The sequence below is a fragment of the Prionailurus bengalensis genome, chromosome A1 (genome assembly GCF_016509475.1).
Source record: "Prionailurus bengalensis isolate Pbe53 chromosome A1, Fcat_Pben_1.1_paternal_pri, whole genome shotgun sequence".
NCBI classification, from domain to species: domain Eukaryota; kingdom Metazoa; phylum Chordata; class Mammalia; order Carnivora; family Felidae; genus Prionailurus; species Prionailurus bengalensis.
In genome coordinates, this window is record NC_057343.1 from 88,793,538 (window position 1) to 88,815,576 (window position 22,039).

Consider the following 22,039-nt stretch of genomic DNA (forward strand, 5'->3'; position numbering starts at 1 on the left):
TCTTTAAGCAACGGAAACAAAAGTGAAAAACAAACTGTTTCATTTTTTATTTTCATAAAATAAAAAGCTTCTGCACACCAAAGGAAATCACTGATAATACAAACAGATAACCTGCTGAATGGAAAAAAGATATTTGCAAATAATACATCTGATAAGCAGTTAATATCTAAAATACATAAAGAACTTACACAACTCATCACCAAAACAAACTAACAAACAACTCAATTAAAAACTGGGCAGAGGATCTGATTAGGCACTTCTCCAAAGAAGACATCCAGATGGCTAACAGACACATAAGCATAAGAAGATGTTCAACATCACTCATCATAAGGGAAATACAAATCAAAACTACAATGAGATACCACCTCACACCTGTCAGAATGGCTAAAATTAACAACTCAGGAAACAACAGATGTTGGTGAGGATGCAGAGAAAGGGGAACCCTTTTGTACTGTTGGCTGGGAGTGCAAACTGGTGCAGCCACTCTAGAAAACAGTATGGAGGTGTGTCAAAAATTAAAAATAGAATTACCATATGACCCAATAATTTCACTACTGGGTATTTACCCAAAGCAAATGAAAACACAAGTGGTAAAGATATATGCACCCCTATGCTTACTGAGGCATTATTTACAATGGCCAAACTATGAAAGTAACCCAAGGGTCTACCCATAGAGGAATGGATAATGAAAACGTGATACACACACACACACACACACACACACACACACACACACACAGAGGAATATCACTCAGCCACAAAAAAGAATGAAATCTTGCCATTTCCAATAACATGGATGGACCTCAAGAGTATTATGCTAAATAAAATAAGACAGAGAAAGACAAACACTACATGATTTCACTTATATGCAGAATCTAAAAAACTCAACAAATAAACAGAAAAAGAAAAGGCAGAAAGGGACCCATAAATACATAGAACTGATGGTTGCCAGAGGGTAGGGGGGTTGGGTGAGGAGCAGAATGGGTGAAGGGGAGTGGGGGATAGAGGCTTCCAGTTAAGGAACGAATAAAGCAGAGGGGTAAATTAAGATACAGCACAAGGAGTATGATCAACGATACTATAATAGTGTTGGATGGTGACAGACAGTAGCTACACTGGTAGTGAGCACAGCATCAAGTATCAACTTATCCGATATGCTATCCACTGAAAATTAATGTAACCTTGTGTACCAACTATACTTCAATTTAAAAGGGGGGGGGGCGTGGACATCCACCCTTACCTGCTGCACTAGGGTCCTTCCCCAAGCATGGGATTAAGGTACAGGAGGCCACATGAAGAGCCAGCGGTAACAACAGAAACCTTACGGGTGCAGGGGGGTGCACCTCTAGGGGGGGTGGTAACAAGACCTCCCTAATTCTCCCAGTTAGGGCACTGTTAAGCCCTTAGTTTATCCCAATATTCACATGGAAACACAAAAGACCCAGAATAGACAAAAACAATCCTGAAAAAGAAACAAGTTGGTGGACTCTTGCTGAGTGCAAACTTACTACACGGTCATGACAATGATGATGGTGTGGTACTGGCGAAAGGTTACAGCGTGGATTAATGAGATGGAACTCAGAGTCCAGAAACAAACCTTTATCCTTATGGTCAACTGGTTTTTGACAAGGATGACAAGACAATTCAGTGGGGAAACATCCATCTTTCAACAAATATTGCTGAGATCACTGAATAGCGTCATACTAAATAAATAAATAAATAAATAAATAAATAAATAAATAAATAAATAAATAAAATAAAAAAGAAAAGAAAAGAAAAAAGAAATTTGATTCATTTCTCACATCATTCACAAAAATGAACCCCAAGTGGTTCAGGGACCTAAAAAGAAGAGCTGAAACTATGACTCTTGGAACAAAGCAAAAGAATAAACCTCTGTGACTCTGGATTAGGCAATGAACTGGATATGACACCAAAGGCAAGTGACAAAAACAAAAAAAACAAAAAAAACACACACACACAAAAAACAGGTACATTGGTCTTCATCAAACTTAAAATCCTTTGACCTTGTGTCCAGCCAGGTCTGGGCCCCATCTGTGTGCAAGGCACAAGCAATCAGGCCTGTGTATCATGGTGCCCTGAGGGTGAGGGGAGGGAGCAGCGGAGAAGGCGAATGAGGACCTGGGAGGGTCTTCTGTCTTCCGAGGTGTGCTCCCCTTGAGTTGGCTGGGCAGTATCTGAAGGAGGAAAACTGCAAAGCTCTGAAATGTTCATGTTTTGAATGTGAAAGACCAGTGTTGGCTTCGGAGGAAGAAAAGGCTATAGATGCTATTATGTTGAAACCAAAATAAAAACAGCTAATGATTTTCTCTGGTCACTTAAACCAGACAAGCCAAAATAGGAAAAAGACTTTTTGCTCATCTGTTGAGTTGGACTAGTTTTTCCCTCCATGAACACTGGAGAGAAAATGGACAAGTTCTGCTTTTGAAAATGTACAAAGTAAATGATTCTCTTGCTCTAAGTTATTTCAAGAAGAAAGAATGAATTGAACAGTTATGAGCTGGGAGCATAATAGTATGTTTTGAGAGTTGTTCTAAAGCACAAAAAGTGGGGCATCTGGCTGGCTCAGTAGGTAGAGCATGCAACTCTTGATCTTGGGGTTGTGAGTTCAAACCCCAGGTTGGGCACAGAGATTACTTACAAATAATTCTAAAGCACAAAAAGTAGAAATACTATTTTCAAACTTGACTCTTTAAGGAAATGACACAATCTGTACATCCTCTATGAACAGTATGAAGACTACTGATGGGACTTAAAATTGATAACATGCAGTCTGGGGAGAAAATGTCTATTGGGAAAGTTTAGGATAAAACTTTCTTTTGCTCAGTCTGTCCTTTTAGTTCTAAAATAAATTGTGCTTGATTCATTGGAGAAAAAAAATTAAAATCCTCTGTGATTCAAAAACCACCTTCAAGAAAGACAATCCACAGAAAGGGAGAAAATATTTTCAAATCATGTATCTGATAAAGGGATTTCTACCCAGAATATATAAAACTCCTACAAAGTCCATAATAACAAGACAACCACATAAAAAATGGTCAAAGAATTTAAAAATAAAATAGACCTATGGGGAAAAAGCATATGAAAAGATGCTTATTATCATTAGGAAAATGATTGTGTAATGAGACGCCACTTCACACCCACTATGATAGTTATAATAATAAAGCAGACAATAACAAGTGTTAGTGATGTTGTGGAGAAACTGGAGCCCCCATAACATTATTGGTGGGGAGGTGAAACATGGCACAGCCACTTTGGAAAACAATTGGTCAAGTTCTCAAAATGTTAAAGAGAGACCCAGCAATTTCCTACCCAAGGGAAATGAAAACAAATGTTCATGCAAACACTTGTACACAAGTGTCTATAGCAGCACTATTCATAATGGACACAAAACAGAAACAACAAAATGTCCATCAAAATTGGTCAATGGACAAACAAGATGTGATAGATCATATAACAGAGTATTGGTCAGAAATACAAACTAATGAGACGCCTGGCCGGCTTAGTCAGTAGACTCTTGATCTCAGGGTTGTAAGTCCAAGCCCATTTAAAGTAGGCATGGAGCCAGAAAGAAGGAAGGAAGGAAGGAAGGAAGGAAGGAAGGAAAGAAAGAAAAGGAAAGAGAAAAGAATAACAGAAATATAAAGTAACAAAGTACTGATCTATCCTACAATGGAGATGAATCTCAAAAACATGACACAGTGCAAGAAGCCAGACATATGTTAACTCTCTAAAAAGACAAGTCTACACAGAAAGACTAGATCAGTGGTGACTTGGGCAGGGCAAGAACAGAGTGACTGCCAAAGGGCTTGAGGTGACTTTTGGGAGGGATAGAAATGTCCTAAAATTTGGATTACAGTCTTGTCTGTACAACTCTGTAAGTTTACTAAAAATCATTGAATTGTTTACATACAGTGAGTAAATTTTATGGTATGTAATTTAAAAGCCTGTTCTAAAAAATCTACATATCAGAGACACATCAGAATAAAACAATCAGAATATCTAGGATAGGGAGGAAAAAATAGTAGGCACAATCCTACCCAACTTAGCAATCATGTACACTAGGAACACAATGGGAAATGTCCTCAAAGTGCTGAGCTACACTTGGCTCAACTGTGAAGAGCCAAACTGTCATTCCAGAGTGCCATTTTCCAACCTCTGAACAGAGGCAATACCAGTTACTCACAGATGCCAATGAAAACACAACCAGACCAATTACCTCAGCAAGTAGCTTCTACCAAACTCCTGAAATCAAAACTGGGTTACCAACTTGTCTTCATTTCATTTAAAGAGAGACACGGAATACCAAAAAGTAGGAAGTGTATAACACAGAATTTTAACATTTTGTTTTCTAGAAGTTCTATGCTTCTTTTGACTGCAGAGAGGCTGGCATAGAGGTTTCAGCCACGATAAGCCCAAGTGGCTTCCCAGCCAGAGGGAATTCAAAGAGACAAGACCCAATTCCTAAGAACATCTTTGTCAGTTCACTAGCTGAACAGGGACGCAATGAAAGAGAAACTTCAATGACCACATATAACAAGAGAGACACACTTTGCAAAAATAGTTGGGAAAAGATTCCAATTCCAGTCATAACCCTCAACAAGCAAAGACCACTAATCCCCAAGGAGTAGAATTAGGTTTCCAGAGTGTATCAGTCAGTTCGGGCTACTGTAACAAATACCACAAACTGCATGGCTTGAACAACAGACATTTATTTCTCAGTTATGGAGGCTAGGAAGTTCAAGATTAGGGTGCCAACAGATTTGGTTTGGGGGAAGAGCTCTCTCCCTGGCTTGGAGACAGCTACCTTCTTGTTGTGTCCTCGTATAGCAGAGAGAAAGGAGAGAGAGGGAGAGGGAGAGGGGGAGAGACAGAGAGAGAGAGGAAGGGGGGGAGAGAGAAGAAGAAGAAGAAGAAGAAGAAGAAGAAGAAGAAGAAGAAGAAGAAGAAGAGGAGGAGGAGGAGGAAAGAGAGAGACAGAGAGAGAGAGATTTAGCCTCTTCCTCTTATCCCATCATGGGGGCTCTACTCTCATGACCTCATCTAAACCTAATCACCTCCCAAAGGCCCTGCCTCCTAACACTATCACACTGGGGTGGGGGCTGGGGGTGGTGGTGACCTCAGGGACTTCAGGTGAATTTCAGGGACACAAACATTTAGTCCATAACAGATTTACCACAACAGAATGTGCACTTCTCAAGAAAAAATGGTAAAACATACAAAGAAAGAAGAAAGTATGGCTGATTCATAAGGCCCATACTCATCTCTGAGGAAGTCCTAATATTTTATCAAAGATGTTACACCAAAATCTTAAATATGTTCAATGAGCTAAAGGAAACTATGGACAAATAACTGAAAGAAATAAGAAAAAAATGTCTGAACAAAACAAGAATATTAGTAAAAAGAAATTATGAGAAAGAAACAAATTCTAGAGCTGAAAAGTGCAATCACTGAAATGAAAAACTTGCCGGAGGGATTCAACAGCAGATTTGACAGGGGAGAACAGAGAATGGGTGAATTTGAAAGTAATACCTTTGAAATTACCCAGTCTGAGGAGCAGAAAGGAAGGAAAATAAAGGAAGAAAAATGATCAGAGCCCAAAGGACACCATCAAACATATCCACAAACGTATTATGGGAATCCCAGATGGACAAGAGAGAGAAAGGGACAGAAAATGAATTTGAGGAAACATTGGTTGAAAACTTCCCAAATCTGATGAAAGACATGAATGTACACATTCAAGAAGCTCAACAAACTCCAAGGGGGATAAACTTAAAAAGAGCCACATCAAGATACATTATAGTCAAACTGTTGAAACCCAAATAGAAAAACAGAATTTGGAAATGAGGAGCCACGTTCAAAGGATTCACAGTAAGAGATGGTCCAACATAATCAGCCAGCCACCAAGTAGCAGGCTGAACACCCTGGAGACTAGAGGCATATTGGAGACTTGGTCTTGGTGGCTGTGGTCAGGCTGGCCTTGGTGAGCTGAAGTCTGTGCTGCTGGACCCAATCATAGCTTCCATCCCTGTCACCATGGCCACTTTGTTCATGGGCTCAGTGGGCAACTTCAGGAGGTGCTCGGGAAACAGACCGACGGGTATCTAGGGCACAGGTCATCCTATCCACTGGATTATTACAATCCTCCTCTGCTGAAGACACCCTTCAGTGAGCATTCAGGTGAGACACATCTTTGCCTTTTTTCCCAACCAGAGAAGTCTATCCAACACTTCTGCCCTGGATCTCCTGGTCATGAAGTTTCCAGTTCTGTTTCTTCCAGTCCTGAACATCAGCCAAACCACTGGCTGCAGCCAATCGGCATGCAACTGAGCATCTGGCCATTCCTCCTTCCAAGAACCCTGTTGAGCAGAGTGCCACACACTGGTCACCAATCTCAGGGGAGGACTCAAACACTTTTGCCCACAGCATCCTGGTATCGGAGTTACCATGGAGCACAACACAGTCCAGCACTGGACAGAGCAATGCCATACTCAGCTTTCCTAGTGCAGAGAAGAGCAGAACAGAACCAGCTCTGGTAGTGGCCGCTGGTCCCCTGGCAGCCGATGCAGGACAACAGGCTTATGCACATCCTTTGAATGCTGTAGTTCAAGGACTGCCCCCTCTCCGTGGACTCTGATATATGAACTCTGACAGCTGGCAGAATGCTTCAGTAGAACAAATGAGTACCAGTTGAGCTTGTAACAGGGAAAGCTATTTCCCTACTAGGTGATAAGCCTGGCATAGGCTGTGTGCTCCAGCCCTCAGATCCATTCTAACAGGGCTGACAGTGGGTCAGAAGACTGCACAAGACTGCCTTCCCAACATGGTGAACCTCCAGGCGCATGGCTTGAAGTTCTGCCACTGGAAGGATCTCCCTTCAACTCTGTCCATTTCTGGGTGATGCCTGCACATGGTATAGAACCATCTGTAAGTGTAAACCAGGCCCTGCTGCTTTCGTTCTCAGTCAACTGATAGCAGGTATGGGTTGTGCCGTAGGTGCAGGCTGGGGGCAGAAGGCAGGGGTATAGGAGCAGGCACCATAGCACGGGAGCTAATTCCTCATACAGCCTAACCCGTGCTGTCAGGGCCTGCTTGCCCCTGATCTCCTGCATCACACCATCGTTGGATGTGGGGGCTGGGGGGAGGGTCACCATGCGTGCCCCATGTCATGGCTTGCTGGGTCAAATAACACCCATTTCATGAAGAACAGCTCAGATTGTGTGATAACATGGTGGTCCACGGTCCAGCATTCAGTCTCTACAAAGGCCCAGTAGCAGGCCAAGAGCTGTTTCAAAAAGAAAGAAGTTATCTGCACAGGATGGCAGGGCTTTGCTCCAAAATCCTAACAGCATGCACTGTGACTCCCTACAGAGGTCTCCCACAGGCTCTGGAGAGCACCCCTGTCTACCACGGACACTTTAAGTGCCACTGGATCTGCTCAGTCATGTGGCCCACATGGCAGCCTGGACTTGCTGCAGAGCTTTCTTGCTTTGGGTTCCACTCAAGACCAACAGTTTTTCATGTCACTTGGTAAAAGGGCCAGAGTAGCACCACAAATGAGGACGTTGCTTCCAAAATGCTCACCACCAGGCAGTGTCTTCTTTTTGGTTGTAGAAAGAGCCAGAAGCAAAAACCTGTCCTTCACAGTAGAAGACACTTTGGTGAGCCCCACACCACTGGATCCCTAGAAATTTCACTGAGGTGGAAAACCCCTGATTCTCTGTGAGATTTACTTTCCCACCCTCTGACATGCCTTCGCAGTGTGTCCTGAGTAGTTGCTAATTTTATACCCTCGATGCAGTCGGCACGGTATCACCCAGGTAACAGACCAGGGTGCTACCCTGTGGAGGGAAACACAGTCCAGGTCCCTGTGACGGGAATGGGCATGGGGCTGGAGAGCTGGTGTTGCCATGAGGCGGGACAGCGTTGCAGTTTGCTGGGGAGCAAACTGCTCTGGTGGCCCCTCCTAACAGCATGGACAGAGAGTGTCTGCCAGAGTAAGCGCTGCGCCCCGGGTCTCACATGATGTGCTAACTTGCTCAAGTGTCTGGTACAGCGAGTGCCATAAGAGAACGACCTGGTCACGGTTGGGACAATCCACTGTTCTTCTCCAACTTTTTCCTGCACAGCCCAGTGAGTGCGCTGAGCGGAGATGGTGCAGGGCTCACTGCCCGTGCACCCTGCAGGTCCTTGATGGGGACACGCACCTCTGCAATCCCTGCAAGAATGATTCACTCTTCTAGGTAGCTCCAGTGGCTTCCCCAGAATAGCTCTCACTACGCAGGTCAGGGAACTGGTGTGGGGTTCTCTAGCTAGTGAGAGCGTGTATTCCGATTATATGCTCCAGGGCTGGGAAAAATAGCCATGGGCTGGGTTCAGAGGCCTACTGTGTGACTGTGTGAGGCGGACCTGATCTGAGACTCCACGGATCCCCTGAGCCCAATAAGCCCCTCCTCTGACTGGTGGGCCACAGGGCCGTTTTGGGTCTGCTAGCATCAGCATCAGATCCAGTGTCCCCTAGTCCCTAAAAGTCTGATGACTTCCTGCCTCCAGTGCTCAGTCGCCCTGGTTAGACACCACAGGGCCCTGGGGGGAAGGCTGGCACAAGAAATGATAGTCTCAACAGATAGTGGCATCCCAGGGTTTCTCCTCAAGGGGGCCGTGTCCCCATCCTTCAAAGGGTTTCGGATCTGGAAACTGGTTCAAGTCTGGAAGATGACTCAGGGGCCATGACTGCTTTCTAATTCAAGTTAGAGGCTCGCTCACTTGACCCAGGGCCCTTCTGTGTACACAGCCCTGGTAAGGACCAAAGGCCCTGCCTGCCCATCTGTTACTTCCCTGGGGGCACGTGACCAACCAGCCAACACCACAGGTCTCTAGGACTCACACCACTCTGACTGCTGCTTCTGCTCTGCTGTCCCTTGTGGTGACCATCCCACGTATCTTCAGTGACTGCAGGCCACCAACTGGCCCTGGAACCCTGGAGTCCATCACCCCCGCCATGGGGAGGGTCCCAGACCAGCACCCCGGAGTCCACCACCCCTGCCACAGGGAGGGTCCTGGCCCGACACTCTGGAGTCTATCACCCCTGCCACGGGGAGGGTCCCAGCTCAGGGGCAGCAGTGCCCACCATCCTTTCTGGCCTACGCAGAAGAGTGGCTACACAGCTCCTCAAGGATATGGGGCCTCCTCAGAAACAGGGTTCTCATGGTCCTGGGCCAAGTGTGTCCCTCTGGGCCAGGCTGGGTGGGGAGCGGGTCTCACATGGTAAGTCCATACGACCGTTCCAAACCTCACCCAGCATAGGTCACCTTCCATAATGCCACCAGTGGACCAGTGGAGCCCTCTCCAACCTGGGGAGCAACAGTACTGAATCCAGTCCCTTGTTTTGTAGGCCCTCTGCTGTAAATGATGTCCTTTCCACCACTGTCCCCCACCCTTGATACCCATTCCCATGCATGTCCTGTGGACTTCCTTCTGTCTGTGGACACTGGAACCTTCACGCAACTCTTCCACAGGGTCACATCCTCCTCAGGGTCACGCTTTGTGCCTCACCTTTTGGGATCTGCTGTGACCCGAGCCTACAATTCATCTAGGAGCAAAGGAGGGTGGTAGGGTGGGTCTCTTCAGGAGATCTGCAAGGCAGTTACCTCAGGGGGGCCGTTACAGACTCTTCCGACAAAGCAGGATGACGGTGGAAGGGACGTGTCTGCCGACAAAGACTCACTCGAATGGAGGGGTTCAATGCCCCCAGTTTCATCAGGACTTTCCCATATGTCCACTTTCCACTTTTCAGGATCCAGTTTCTTCTTCATCAGTATCCTAGGCTTAACAGAAGACAGCACACAAAGCTGGGGTTTCAATTTGTGCTGTGATTAATGTGCTCGCAGACGACACTCGGATCTGGTCTTTAGAAATCCCAGACCTGCTGGTTCAATATTTGCAAGTCAATCAATGTGACACACATCAATACAAGAAAGGATAAGAACCATATGATCCTCTCAATAGATGCAGAAAAAGAATCTGACAGAATACAGCATCCATTCTCGACAAAAACCCTCAACAAAGTAGGGATAGAGGGAACACACCTCAATCTCATAAAGACTATATACAAAAGACCACTGCTAATAAATATCATCCTCAATGGGGAAAACTGAGAGCTTTTCCCCTATGATCAGGAACAAGACAGGAATGTCCACTTTGACCATTAGTACTTAACATAGTGCTGGAAGTCTTAGCCTCAACAATAAGACAACAAAAAGAAAAAAGTGCATCCAAATCTGTAAGGATGAAGTCAAACTTTCACTATTTGCAGATGACATGATATTCTATGTAGAAAACCCAAAAGACTCCACCAAAAAATTTCTAGAACTACTATATTAATTCAGCAAAGTCACAGGATATAAAATCAACATACAGAAATTGGTTGCATTTCTACACACCAATAATGAAGAAGCAGAAAAAGAAAACCAAGAGTCAATCCCATTTACACCTGCACCAAAACAATAAGATAAGTAGTAATAAACCTAACTAAAGAGGTAAAAGATCCGTATGTTGAAAACTATAGAAAACTTGTGAAAGAAATTGAAGAGATACAAAGAAATAGAAAGACATTCCATGCTCATGGATTGGAAGAACAAATATTGTTAAAATGTCCATACTACACAAAGCAATCTACGCGTTCAATTCAATCCCAATCAAAATAACACCAGCATTCTTCACAGAGCTACAACAAACAATCCTAAAATTTGTATGGATCCACAAGAGACCCCGAGTAGCCAAAGCAATCTGAACAAGAAAAACAAAACTGGAGGCATCAAGATTCTGGACTTCAAGCTATATTACAAAGCTGTAATCATCAAGGCAGTGTGGTACTGGCACAAAATAGACACATAGATCAATGGAACAGAATAGAAAACCTAGAAATGAAGTCACAACTATATGATCTTTGACATCTTTGTCATCTTCGACAAAGCAGGGAAGAATATTCAATGGAAAAAGGCAGTCTCTTCAGCAAATGGTGCCAGGAAAATTGTACAGCAACACTCAGAAGAATGAAACTGGACCATGTACTTACACCATACACAAAAATAAATTCAACATATAGATGAAAGACCCAAATGTGAGACAGAATATCATCAAAATCCTAGAGGAGAACATAGGCAGCAACCTCTTTGACCTTGGCCATGGCAACTTCGGCCATGGCAACTTCTTAATAGACATGTCTCCAGAGGCAAGGGAAACAAAAGCAAAAATGAACTATTGGGACCTCATCAAGATAAAACGCTTCTGGACGTGAAGGAAACAATCAGCAAAACTAAAAGGCAACTGATGGAATGGGAGAAGGTGTTTGCAAATGAAATATTAGATAAAGGGTTAGTATCCAAAATATAAAAAGAACTTATCAAACACAACATCCAAAAAACAAATAATCCAGTTAAGAAATGGGCAGAAGACATGACCAGACACTTTCCAAAGAAGACATCCAGATGGCCAACAGATACATGAAAAAAGGCCCAACATCACTCACTCATCATCAAGGAAATATAAATCAAAACCAGGATGAGATACCACCTCATACCTGTCAGAATGGCCAAAACCAACAACTCAGGAAACAACAGATGTTGATGAGGATGTGGAGAAAGGAGAACCCTCTTGCACTGTTGGTAGGAATGCAAACTGGTGCAGCCACTCTGGAAAACAGTGTGGAGGTTCCTCAAAAAACTAAAAATAGAACAACCCTGTGACGCAACAATTGCACTAGTAGATATTTATCCAAAGGAAACAAAAGTGCTGATTCGAAGGGGTACATGCACCCCAATGTTTATAGCAGCATTATCAACAACAGCCAAACTGTGGTGGAAATAGCACAAATATCCATCAGCTGATGAATGGATAAAAAAGTTCTATATACATGTATTCATATGTGTATACGTAGTGGAATATTACTCAGCCACCAAAAAGAATGAAATCTTGGGGCGCCTGGGTGGCTCAGTTGATTGAGTGTCTAACTTCGGCTCAGGTCACGATCTCACAGTCCGTGGGTTCAAACCCTGCATCAGGCTCTGTGCTGACCTCTTGCTCAGAGCCTGGAGCCTGCTTCAGATTCTGTGTCTCCTTCTCTCTCTGCCCCTCCCCTGCTCACGCTTTGTCTCACTCTGTTTCTCAAAAGTAAATAAATGTAAAAAAAAAAAAATTAAAAAAAAAGAGTGAAATCTTGCCATTTGCAATGACATGGGTAGAGCTAGAATGTACTATGCTAAGCGAAATGAGTCCATCAGAGAAAGACAAATACCATATGATTTCACTCATATGTGAATTAATAAATAAAACATGAACATATGGGAAGGAGGGAAGAGAAGAGAGGGAAACAGACCACAGAGACTCCTAACAGTAGAGAACAAACTGAGGGTTGCTGGAGGGGAGGTGGGGCAGATGGGCATTAAGGAGGGCATTTGTTGGGATGAGCACTGAGTACTGCATGTGAGCGATGAATCACTGAATTCTACTCCTGAAACCGTTATTACACTTCAGTTACCTAACTAGGATTTATATAATAATAAGGTAAGAATCCCCGGCCCTGCAACCACAGGCACTCAGGGCATCTTTCAGGGCAGAGACATGGCATTCAGGCCACTCTGTGGCACCCTGAGCTCATTTTTTCCTTTCTGCACTTTGTCCAGTGGAGCTGGGAGCAGCCAGCAAATCTCAGTTTGACAAAAATGCTATTAGCATCAAATATGTGGTCACTCGGATCCTTGCCTCTTAAAGTATTTGACTAGGAGTGTCCTGCAGAGATATTTTGTGTATCTCTAATGCTACATGCCATGCATTAGTGTGTGGAAATGAGAGTTACTAGATTTAAATCTAATCAGATTATTAATCCCCCAAACTGTAGAACACATTCAGAAATCACCCTTCAGTCTTAGTACCAGATTCCCTATCTGTCAGGTTCTCCAGAGAGACAGAACCTGTAGGACGGACACACACACACACACACACACACACACACACACACAAATATAGAGAGAAGCAGAGAAGGAGACAGAGAAGAAGGGTGGGCAGAGGCGGGCACAGGCCAGGACAAAGAGGCACCACCATCCCTGAGGACCCCGGGAGGCACCACAGCTATTTCCACCTGGGACCGTGGTGGGACAGAGACCAAGCACCGTGACAGGGCACCTCCAGCAGAATCAAGGACTCCACAGTGTACCCGGCCTGGCCCACCCGCGGGAAAGACCTCTGAGGGGACAATGAATCACAAAGCACAAAAATAAGAACGCAAGCAGTCAGGCCCACAGGGGTGCTCACACCAATGTCTGAAGGTGCCAACTCTTGATTGTGTGTTGGGGGCCAGCAGTCCGCCAGCCCCGGCAATGGGCTGCTGGAGAGACAGTGGGACACAGGGAGATGTGAAGGATGGGCGCAGAGGCAGTCCTTCTGGGGACTCAGGATGCCTGGTGCCCCATGGAAGCAGCACAGTGGTTGGGAGTGGAAGGGTCTGTTTCTGTGACAGTCCTTCTCTGGTTCATCCACTGAGTCTTCAGGAAGAGGAACACAACATGTAAAACAGAGCAATAGCTCAGATATTTTGAGTTAGCCCATCGTTACCCTCATTTCCTAGCAGGAATCAAAAGCAAATAACAGGAGCTCATGGGTTGACACAGAAGAGAAGAAAGCACACTTTAGATAGCTCTTCCCAATTTCCTGTTGAAATATCCACCCACAGAAAAAGGCAGAAACTGGCAACAAAATGGCAAATCAAAGGAGAAGACCACACAGATGGGGAAGTAAGCACTTGCACTATGTCTGTTTTACCCTATGACTGTAAATGGGACAATGTCCAAAGATGGCAGGAAAACCTGAACTTTGCACAGACAGCACCTGCTCCAGGATGGAGCAAGCAGCTGTGAGCAGAAAACTCAGGCATCCTCATGAGGGCTGGAGCAAACGGACTATGTACCGGCCCCCTGCCACAGCTCCTTGCATCCCTTTCTCCGCACTGGCCCCTGCATCTCTTCCTCCTTCCTCCGCACCAGATACTTACAGAATTGTAAGTAATTGTAGGTTGGTGCACTAAAAAAGGATGCTCAAGGATATGTCTGTTTGAAAAATTGTCAGAGGATGATCAGATTCTGACAATTACAAGGTGTGTGTGGTTTTATCCCCACACCAAGCCATTCACTCAGCTCTGGTCCCGTCCACATGGACTCCACTCTGGCCCTGTCCACATGGAGTCAGCATCAGACCTCACAGGCTCAGCCCCACAAGACCACCGCCACTTCAGGCACCAACCCCAAGTCCAGACATCACCTGTGCTCTGACCCACAGGTGACAGATCACAAGTTCCCATGGCCCCTCCTCAGGTCTGATGAATGTGCTGGAGGGGCTCAGAGAACTCAGGGAAATGTTTCACTTGCTAGGTTAGTGGTTTATTACAAAAGGATATGACTCAGGAATAGCCTGATGGAAGAGATGCCCAGGGTGAGGCACTGGGGAAGGGGCGGGAAGCTTCCATGCCTCTCTAGGCACGTCACTTTACCCACGTCTCCATGTGCTCCCCAGCCTGGAAGCCCCCCCCAACCCCAAGACCGTCCCTCTGAGTTTTCACTGGGGCTTCATTGTATAGACATGATCGATTAATCCATTGCCCATTGGTAATTGATTCCGTCTCCCCTCCCCAGAGGTCAGGGGCAGGACTGAAGCCTCCAACTCTCTGGTCCCACGGTGGGGTCTGCAGGCCACCAGCTGCCATCCCTAGGGGCTTTCCAAAGTCACCGCAACAACATGAACTCGGACTTGTTATGAACACCGTGACACCTTCATTGCCGTCTTCAGTTGGGAAACCCAAGGGCTTTAGGAGCTCTGAGCCAGGAACAGTTACAAGGGCCGAGTCCATATTTATTATAAATCACACTATCAGAGATGACAAATCGAATACACATATTTTCCCCAAGGACAACGAGAAGACACAGCAGCAACAACATTTTGGAACCTAGAAACCAGACAGACTTTGTGAATCCAGGAAAGTAAGGGAAAAGGCAGTGGTGGCAAAGCTGGGACACGAACCAGTCTGTGGTGAAGAACCTACACGTGGAGACAGAGGATACCAGGGACCTCGACAACAGGCGTGTTTGTGAAGCTGGGCTTTACCTCACCCCACAAGCAGAAGGTCCAAGCCGTGTGTCAGGAGGGAGCTGGCGACAGGGAGCCTGGCCAGCTCGCATGTGGTTCAGCTGAAGGGCGGGAGGTGAGCTGGGAGCAGGGGAGGGGAGCAAACTCCTCTCCTGAGCTGGGACACACACCCAAGTCCTTTCCGCACATGGCTCTCCAGAAAACCCCAAGACACAGAGGTCAGCGTGCCCATGAAGCAACAGGCTGCTATTCAGAAGGAACGTTTGGAGATTAATAAATAACTAGGAGAAATTAAAAACATCACAGAGATGGAAGGGTAGGAGGAAGACACACTTCAAGAAACAGAAAGTAAAACAAAAAGATAAGACACAGAATGAGATCAGAGGCCAGACAACCAGACAACAGGAATCTGAAAGGAACACACTTTAGAACTGAGGGGGAACCAGACCTCATGGACCAACCAGAGAGCTCCCTGGGGACTCCCCACAAAAGCACCGATGGATGTGCGTCAAGGACTGTGGCCAAGAGCGCCAGGCGGTTGCTTTGCCCTTCCCAGGGGCCCAGTGTGCCCTCCCCCCGCCCTGCTCGTGTGCTCTCTGTACTTTGTCCTCCACTACTGATAAACGGTATTCTGCTGTACACATCTACTTGCAACTTGTTTGTTTGTTTTTTTTCCAGTTTACTTATTTTGAGAAATAGAGACAGAGCATGAGCTGGGGATGGGCAGAGAGAGAGGGAGGGATCCTAAGCAGGCTCCGTGCTGTCAGCACAGAGCCCGACATGGGGCTAGAACTCACAAACCACGAGATCATGACCTGAGCCAAAACCAAGAGCTGGTCGCTTAACACACTGAGCCCCCTAGGTGCCCCCACAAGCACTCCTCTGAAGGTAAGATTTGGGGCTCTGTTCCCTGCAGCTCGAGCACACGCCTCCCACACCATGCAGGCAGTCAGGAGTGTCCCAGGACAGCAACAGGTGGTGCCTGCAGAGTGGGGTCACTCAAGTCAAGGGTCCCCACCAGCAGCAGCCACGCAGGCCTGGACTCAGGGCCCAGCACTAGGCCATCTGGTCATGAGTTCCCCGACAGCCATCAGGGACACAAGGAGAGGCTGTTCCCAGCAGACGCTAAAATCTCCTTCGTCCTGCACTCATCTTAGAGTCAGCACAGTGTAGAGCATCGTCTCTGAGACCTTCTGGAGCCAGTGTGTTCACAGCAGCACCTGGCAGCACTCAGCTCTGTGCTCACGGACGTGTGAGGGGCACCCAGAGGCCCCAGGACACAGTATGACCTGCAGGCGACTGCAGAAGCAGGCGGGCGGCAGGACTGTGCGGGAAAGAGAGGAGCAAAACCCCAAACAAGGCTACCCTCTCACTAAGCATGTCTGCTTTACAAAAACTATTTTTCATTCACAGAGCTGTTTATGTTACCAGGTCGTGGGTTTATTACTGCACTTTTTGAACAAACAAGTGATTTTTTGAATCTTAGTTCATAAAAAACAGATTAATATTGGCACATATGACCCACGTGGGGTCCTTGATGTGAAACAGAGGGGGGTCCTGCGATGGAAGGCTTGGGAGCAGCTGGAGCGCCTCAGTGCGGCCCCAGGCTTGCTGCTGCTACGTGGCTGTGCACAACAGATGTGCCGGTGGACCGCATGTGACCTCCACGAGTCACCCGGCCGCATGGCCTGTTCCCTCACAGGCGCCTGAATGAGGTGGTCTTCCTGAGACACTGGAAACACAGAGCCCCCCCTCCACAAATGTGCCACTGTAGCCCACCTGGCGGGGTGACCCATATGTACGACACAGGGAATGGCGGGGAAGACACACAGGGCAGGGCTACGTGGCTCTGTCTACCTGTCAGCCACGTCCAGGTCAGATTCCATCTTGTCCAGGCCCCTGGTGATGCTGTCCAGCTGCTCGCCCTGATGGTGGAGGACTCTGGCCGTGTCCTCCAGGCGCTTCTGGGAACAGGCCATGAGGCCAGTCAGCTCCTTCCCCTTGGTCGCAGGAAGCGGTGCTTCCGGCTGGGAGAGCAGCAGCTCTCTCCAGAAATGCTCGATGACACTGAATGCGGCATTGCGACTGGGCTGCAGGGAGCTGAACCAGTGCTTGCGGTTGTCCTTCTCCAGGACAGTGATGGAGCTGAAGACGAAGTGAGAAGCCTCCTTCTTGATCGCAGTGATGCCAGACAGCGGGAAACTCACCAGCATCTCCTGGGCCTCATCAGCCACAAACTTCAGGGAGCAGGAGGTTAAGGAAAGCTTTCCAGGGACCCATCGCTTGTCCAGCTCTAAGTAGTAGGAGCACGGCCAGGTGTGCACGCAGACCTCTCTGCTCATCTGGCTCCCGGTGGGTCTGCTCCACGGCCTCGGCCACTCTGCCTGTGCAGGAGAGGGATAAATCAGTGGGTGGGGCAGGCTACAGCACATCATCACACCTGAACCAGAGACACCACCGGCAGGGGTGGAGAGGGGGCGGCCAGGCTCTGAGCACAGCCGTCTCCCTCTACCTGGAGTGAGCAAGATGCAGGCCCGCCCCACCAGAAGCAGGGTCCATGGCTGGACCTGACTGAAGGGCAGAAACCCCTGGAAACGGCGACCCCAGGATCCCTCATGCATACACTGTTTTGGCTGTGATGACCCCCACCTCCCCCCCACATTCCTGACAAGTTCCTGTACTAACATTCTCCACTGGAAATGTGCAGAAACTGACTTAATACCATAAAAGAAAAAATCCCACAGAAAAACTTTTCCCTTCTTGTAAGGCCCGCTAACTTCACAAAGCTCCACGTAATCGACAGGCTATGCATACAAACGTACACGTACAGTTTTATACAGTTACAAGCAGCAGGGGCGCACTGTTCACACCTACAGTTTGCATTTGCTAACGAAGGGCGGAAAGTCACAAACAGCAGATGTGAACAACCCCTGAAGGACACGCAGTCCGCCCCTCACTGAACAGATAAGGCACCGAAGCCGGGACAGGAAGAGGACCTTATGCAAGCTCAGGCCACAAGCACGTGATGCTGACTTGGCCAGAGTTGGGCTTGGGAATGCCTCGTCCAGCTCACTTCTGGGCAATGGTCCCCCATACCATGGGCTTCTACTGCTACCCTCTGTCTTCACCCCTCGCAGTCACAACATGGCCTTCCCTGTGAAATAGGGAGAACAAATAACTAATGTCATCTCTTAACAACACACAGGGAGTCCCTGCATCCCGGCCACGGGCCACAGGCCCTGAGGAAACAACACTGGCTTCGGCCTGGGCCTGTGGAGCTCAGTCCACTGGACCCCTGTGAACATCTTCACTGAGTTGTATCTTAAAGACCCGGACTAGAGCAGAACGGCTGGACAAGACAACAAAGCCACGTGTACTGCATGGAGCTGCCCACTTACAGAGAAACACAGTGAGCGGAGAGTTGGCAATGCTCCACCAAATACAAACTGAGCTAACGTAGACTAAACTCCACAGCTCACAGGTGAAGGTGTGGTGACATATGGGAAGGAAGTCTTATCGGAGGATGGCACAGCAGGACAGCCACCGGTTCCTGTGACGGCCAGCTCTTGGGGCAAGGACAGCATTGTGCTCCTAACCCAACTTAGGGAACACTCTGGGGCTGAATGTGTCTGTCCAGCTCACCCTGCTGCTCACAGTTCTGTGGGTAGCAGCCTTCATTGAACACCGTCAGACACAGATGGCAGATGTGGTCCTGGCCTAGTTAACCAGTGTGTCGGATAGGGGACTCAGGAAAGTCCATCGAAGCTGAGATGGTACAGAAACCAGGGGCAGGCACTTCCAGGATGTAATTCTCTGCATCTCATGCCAGCTTTTGTCCCAGGCGCTTCTTCTCATAGTGGTGCAGGGTTGTCCCTCCTGATTGAGACACCATCTGCTGCCTCCTGGCCAGGATTACAGGACACTGTCCCCTTGGAGGCCTGCTCACAGCCCCCTGGGAGGCCCATCTCCTTGGCCACATGGTGAGTGCCAGACCAGGGGAGCCTCAGCACTACAGGTGCACCTGACAAACACCAACCTCATAGTGCGAGGGACCCAGGTATCCACGGTCCCAACCTTCTGCACAGACAACTGAGTCATGCTCCTGAGGGGCATGACCTGTGAGCATTCCCAGCAGCCCTGCAGCCATGCTGGGATGGTGCGCAAGGTCACCATCTGCAGCAGACACAGCCGGACAGTGGGAACTGGAAAACAAGCATCTCTTCACCAGACTTCTGTCCCCACCAAGAGGGCACTCCCCTGACACTGACCCAAACACAAAACAGACTACAGAGCGCTGGTGGTGGCCTGGAGCTCTGGCAGGACAGGAAAGTCAGGTGCACACACCTGTGATGTCCTCTGCAGGTGACCTGCTAGTGCCTTTCCTCCACGAGGCCCCTGCTGTCATCCGGAACATGGATGGCAGGCAAGCCTCTACTCTCAGAACCAGGGACGACTAAGATGATTTTTGGATTTTGAGACCAAGACTAAGGTTGGAGGCCAGGCACCTCAGCCCTGCCATGGAGCCTGTCACTGTACTGGTCAGCACCTGGGGCCAGCCTGACCCTAGTCCTCCAGCAGCCAGGAGCCCCCCCAAATCGGCCCCTAGTCCCCACAGTGTGCAAACCACAGGAAGTCCCTGTCCATACATAGACACCGTGTGAGCCCCGCTGGAAATCCCTGACCACGGCTGCCGGCCCAGGAGACACCCCACGAGCACCGCATGAGCCCCACTGTAAATCCCCGACCACAGCTGCTGGCCCAGGAGTCACTCCACGAGCACCGCCTGAGCCCACGCACGCCTTCTGTAAACAGTGACTGAGGCCGGTACTGCATCGTCAGGAGCTCGCTCTACCAACTTCATGGCTCCTGCTGGGCCTGTTCATCTGCCAGTAAAATAACTGAAGACCCCAGGACAACTCCACCTCTCAGATATGCTAGAATTCACTCAGGGAAGAGCAAGGGAAGAGGAAAGAACAGTCCAGAGGAGGAGAAACCTCACTGCCTACTGGGAGCAGCACTCAGGGTGGATGATTCTGAGGATGATTCCAAGGACGCAGCAAAAGGAGAAACCCGCAGCTGGCACCCCTCCTTCCTCATGTTCCCATGGTTCTTCCCCGGCAGACAGAGTGGACAGGGAAGATGTGGAGGACCCAAGTGAGAACAGCACTCCCACACTGGCCCTCACTAGTCTGTGCGAAGCAGTGCCCTTGAGAGGCCAGGCCTCCCTCTCCTGCCCTTGATCCCAACCCTATGCAGCAACACCAGCCTCCTTGCCTTCTGACCAAAGGCCAGACAGTAAATACCCTGGACTCCGTGGGCACTGGTCACTGTCACAAGCACCCCGCTCTGCCGATGGAAGCAGCCAAGACACCACAGCAACAGAGGGGCATGGCTGTCCTCGTGGACAAAATAGGTGGCTGCCAAGCTTGGCCAGTGGGCCATAGTGGGCCCACCCTGACCACAGCACTGACCATAGCACTGCCCATAGCTCCAATCAGAGCACTGCCCACAGCTCCGACCAGAGCACTGCCCACAGTTCTGAGGAGCTTGTGAATGATCCTACATACTGACAGGCTCAGTCTACCCACCACAGAAGGCAAACATCACAAGGAGGGTGCTTTGGGCACAATGCTGGCACACCTCGGCCCTTGGTAAATGCCTGCTGAGCGAACTACAAATCACCTCATGTGGCAACATTGACCGCATCCACCATGGATGACTTTCTTCCTTCCAGGTCCTGACCTGGGTCTCTGATCTGTGCTAAGCTCCTGGAGTCCTTATTGAGTCTGGAACCCACGGGGACCTGTGTTGACCTGGGAAAGCAGCAGAACTGGGGATGCTCGTGGGGAGAGATGAGTGGGCACATGGGTGCAGCGTGCGACGCTCGGCACTTTATGAGACGCGCTATTGTGCATGGATAACTCCCAGGGCTTACATCAGACCTGTGCCCTGGACTGACACTCAGTATCAAGTAAACACCCTATTTTTAGTTAGTTTCCAAAGTAACAGGACCAGCGACATTTTACACAAGTTCCAAGGACTCTTGGGCACAAGCAGGTCTGGAGTCAGAACAGTGGGAGCAGTGTCTCTGGGCGCCGGCAGCCGCCTTTTCCATTACCTTTACCTCCTGCTCCTTAGAGGCTCGTGCTTTCAACCCAGAGGTTCACATGTGCTGTTTGGGGGTGTCCTGCTGCAACAACGTGGTCTATTCACAGGGCATGTACCATCCCTCTAACGCTGCAGGCAGAGAATGAGGATTTGTCCTCATTCCCACGACATTTCCCACCAAGTGCTAACTTTTAAACTCCCCCTGCAGCCCTCCTCTCTGGCTGTGCACAGTACATCACTGGGCTGCATTCAGGCTGGGACCAGTGCCCTGCCCCAGGCCCAGGAATGTGCTCTTCCCACAGTTCCCCAGTGATGCCAGGCCTGCCATCTGGGGGCCTTTGAGGGGCACAGCCCATGTTCTGGCCCTAGCCCTGCTCTCACGCCTGCTGCCACAGCCCCATTGGTGCAGCGGTGGCAACACTGACCACACCAGAGGGCTACCACATGGACTACAGGTAATAGCACAAAACTCCTACCCTGACTTAGAGGCTCAGTTGTGCAATCAGACCTGGGGAGCGTGTGGACCTGCTAGGCCAAAGCCTCCTCTTTCTTAGGAACTTAGTTGCAACCTCAGAGCTTCAGCCGCAAACTTAAAGCCGTATTTCCTAAATCTTCAAACAATCACAAACACTCTGTTTCCCACACTATCCCCAACTGCCTCCCAAGGTCTGCAGCCACAAGTGAAATCCAGTAATTAAGGACCATGGAGCCAACAGATGGCAAGATTTTGACAGTACACAGTCAAATTTTTGCAAAAGGGTAATGACAGCATAAGCTT

The 22,039-nt window shown here is 48.3% G+C and overlaps 1 protein-coding gene across 2 annotated transcripts in view; it reads right to left on the bottom strand.

Annotated features, from left to right (window-relative positions):
* SNAP47 (synaptosome associated protein 47) overlaps positions 1-22,039 on the bottom strand; it is a 54,714-nt gene that overhangs the window by 29,352 nt on the left and 3,323 nt on the right. For both annotated transcript variants that reach the window (XR_006297918.1, XM_043584743.1), the window contains exon 2: positions 17,011-17,537. Coding sequence is in view for 1 of the 2 variants with exons in the window: in XM_043584743.1 (XP_043440678.1) it covers positions 17,011-17,495 (485 nt within the window). In the remaining variant the exon portion in view is untranslated. The remainder of the gene's footprint in view (positions 1-17,010; positions 17,538-22,039) is intronic.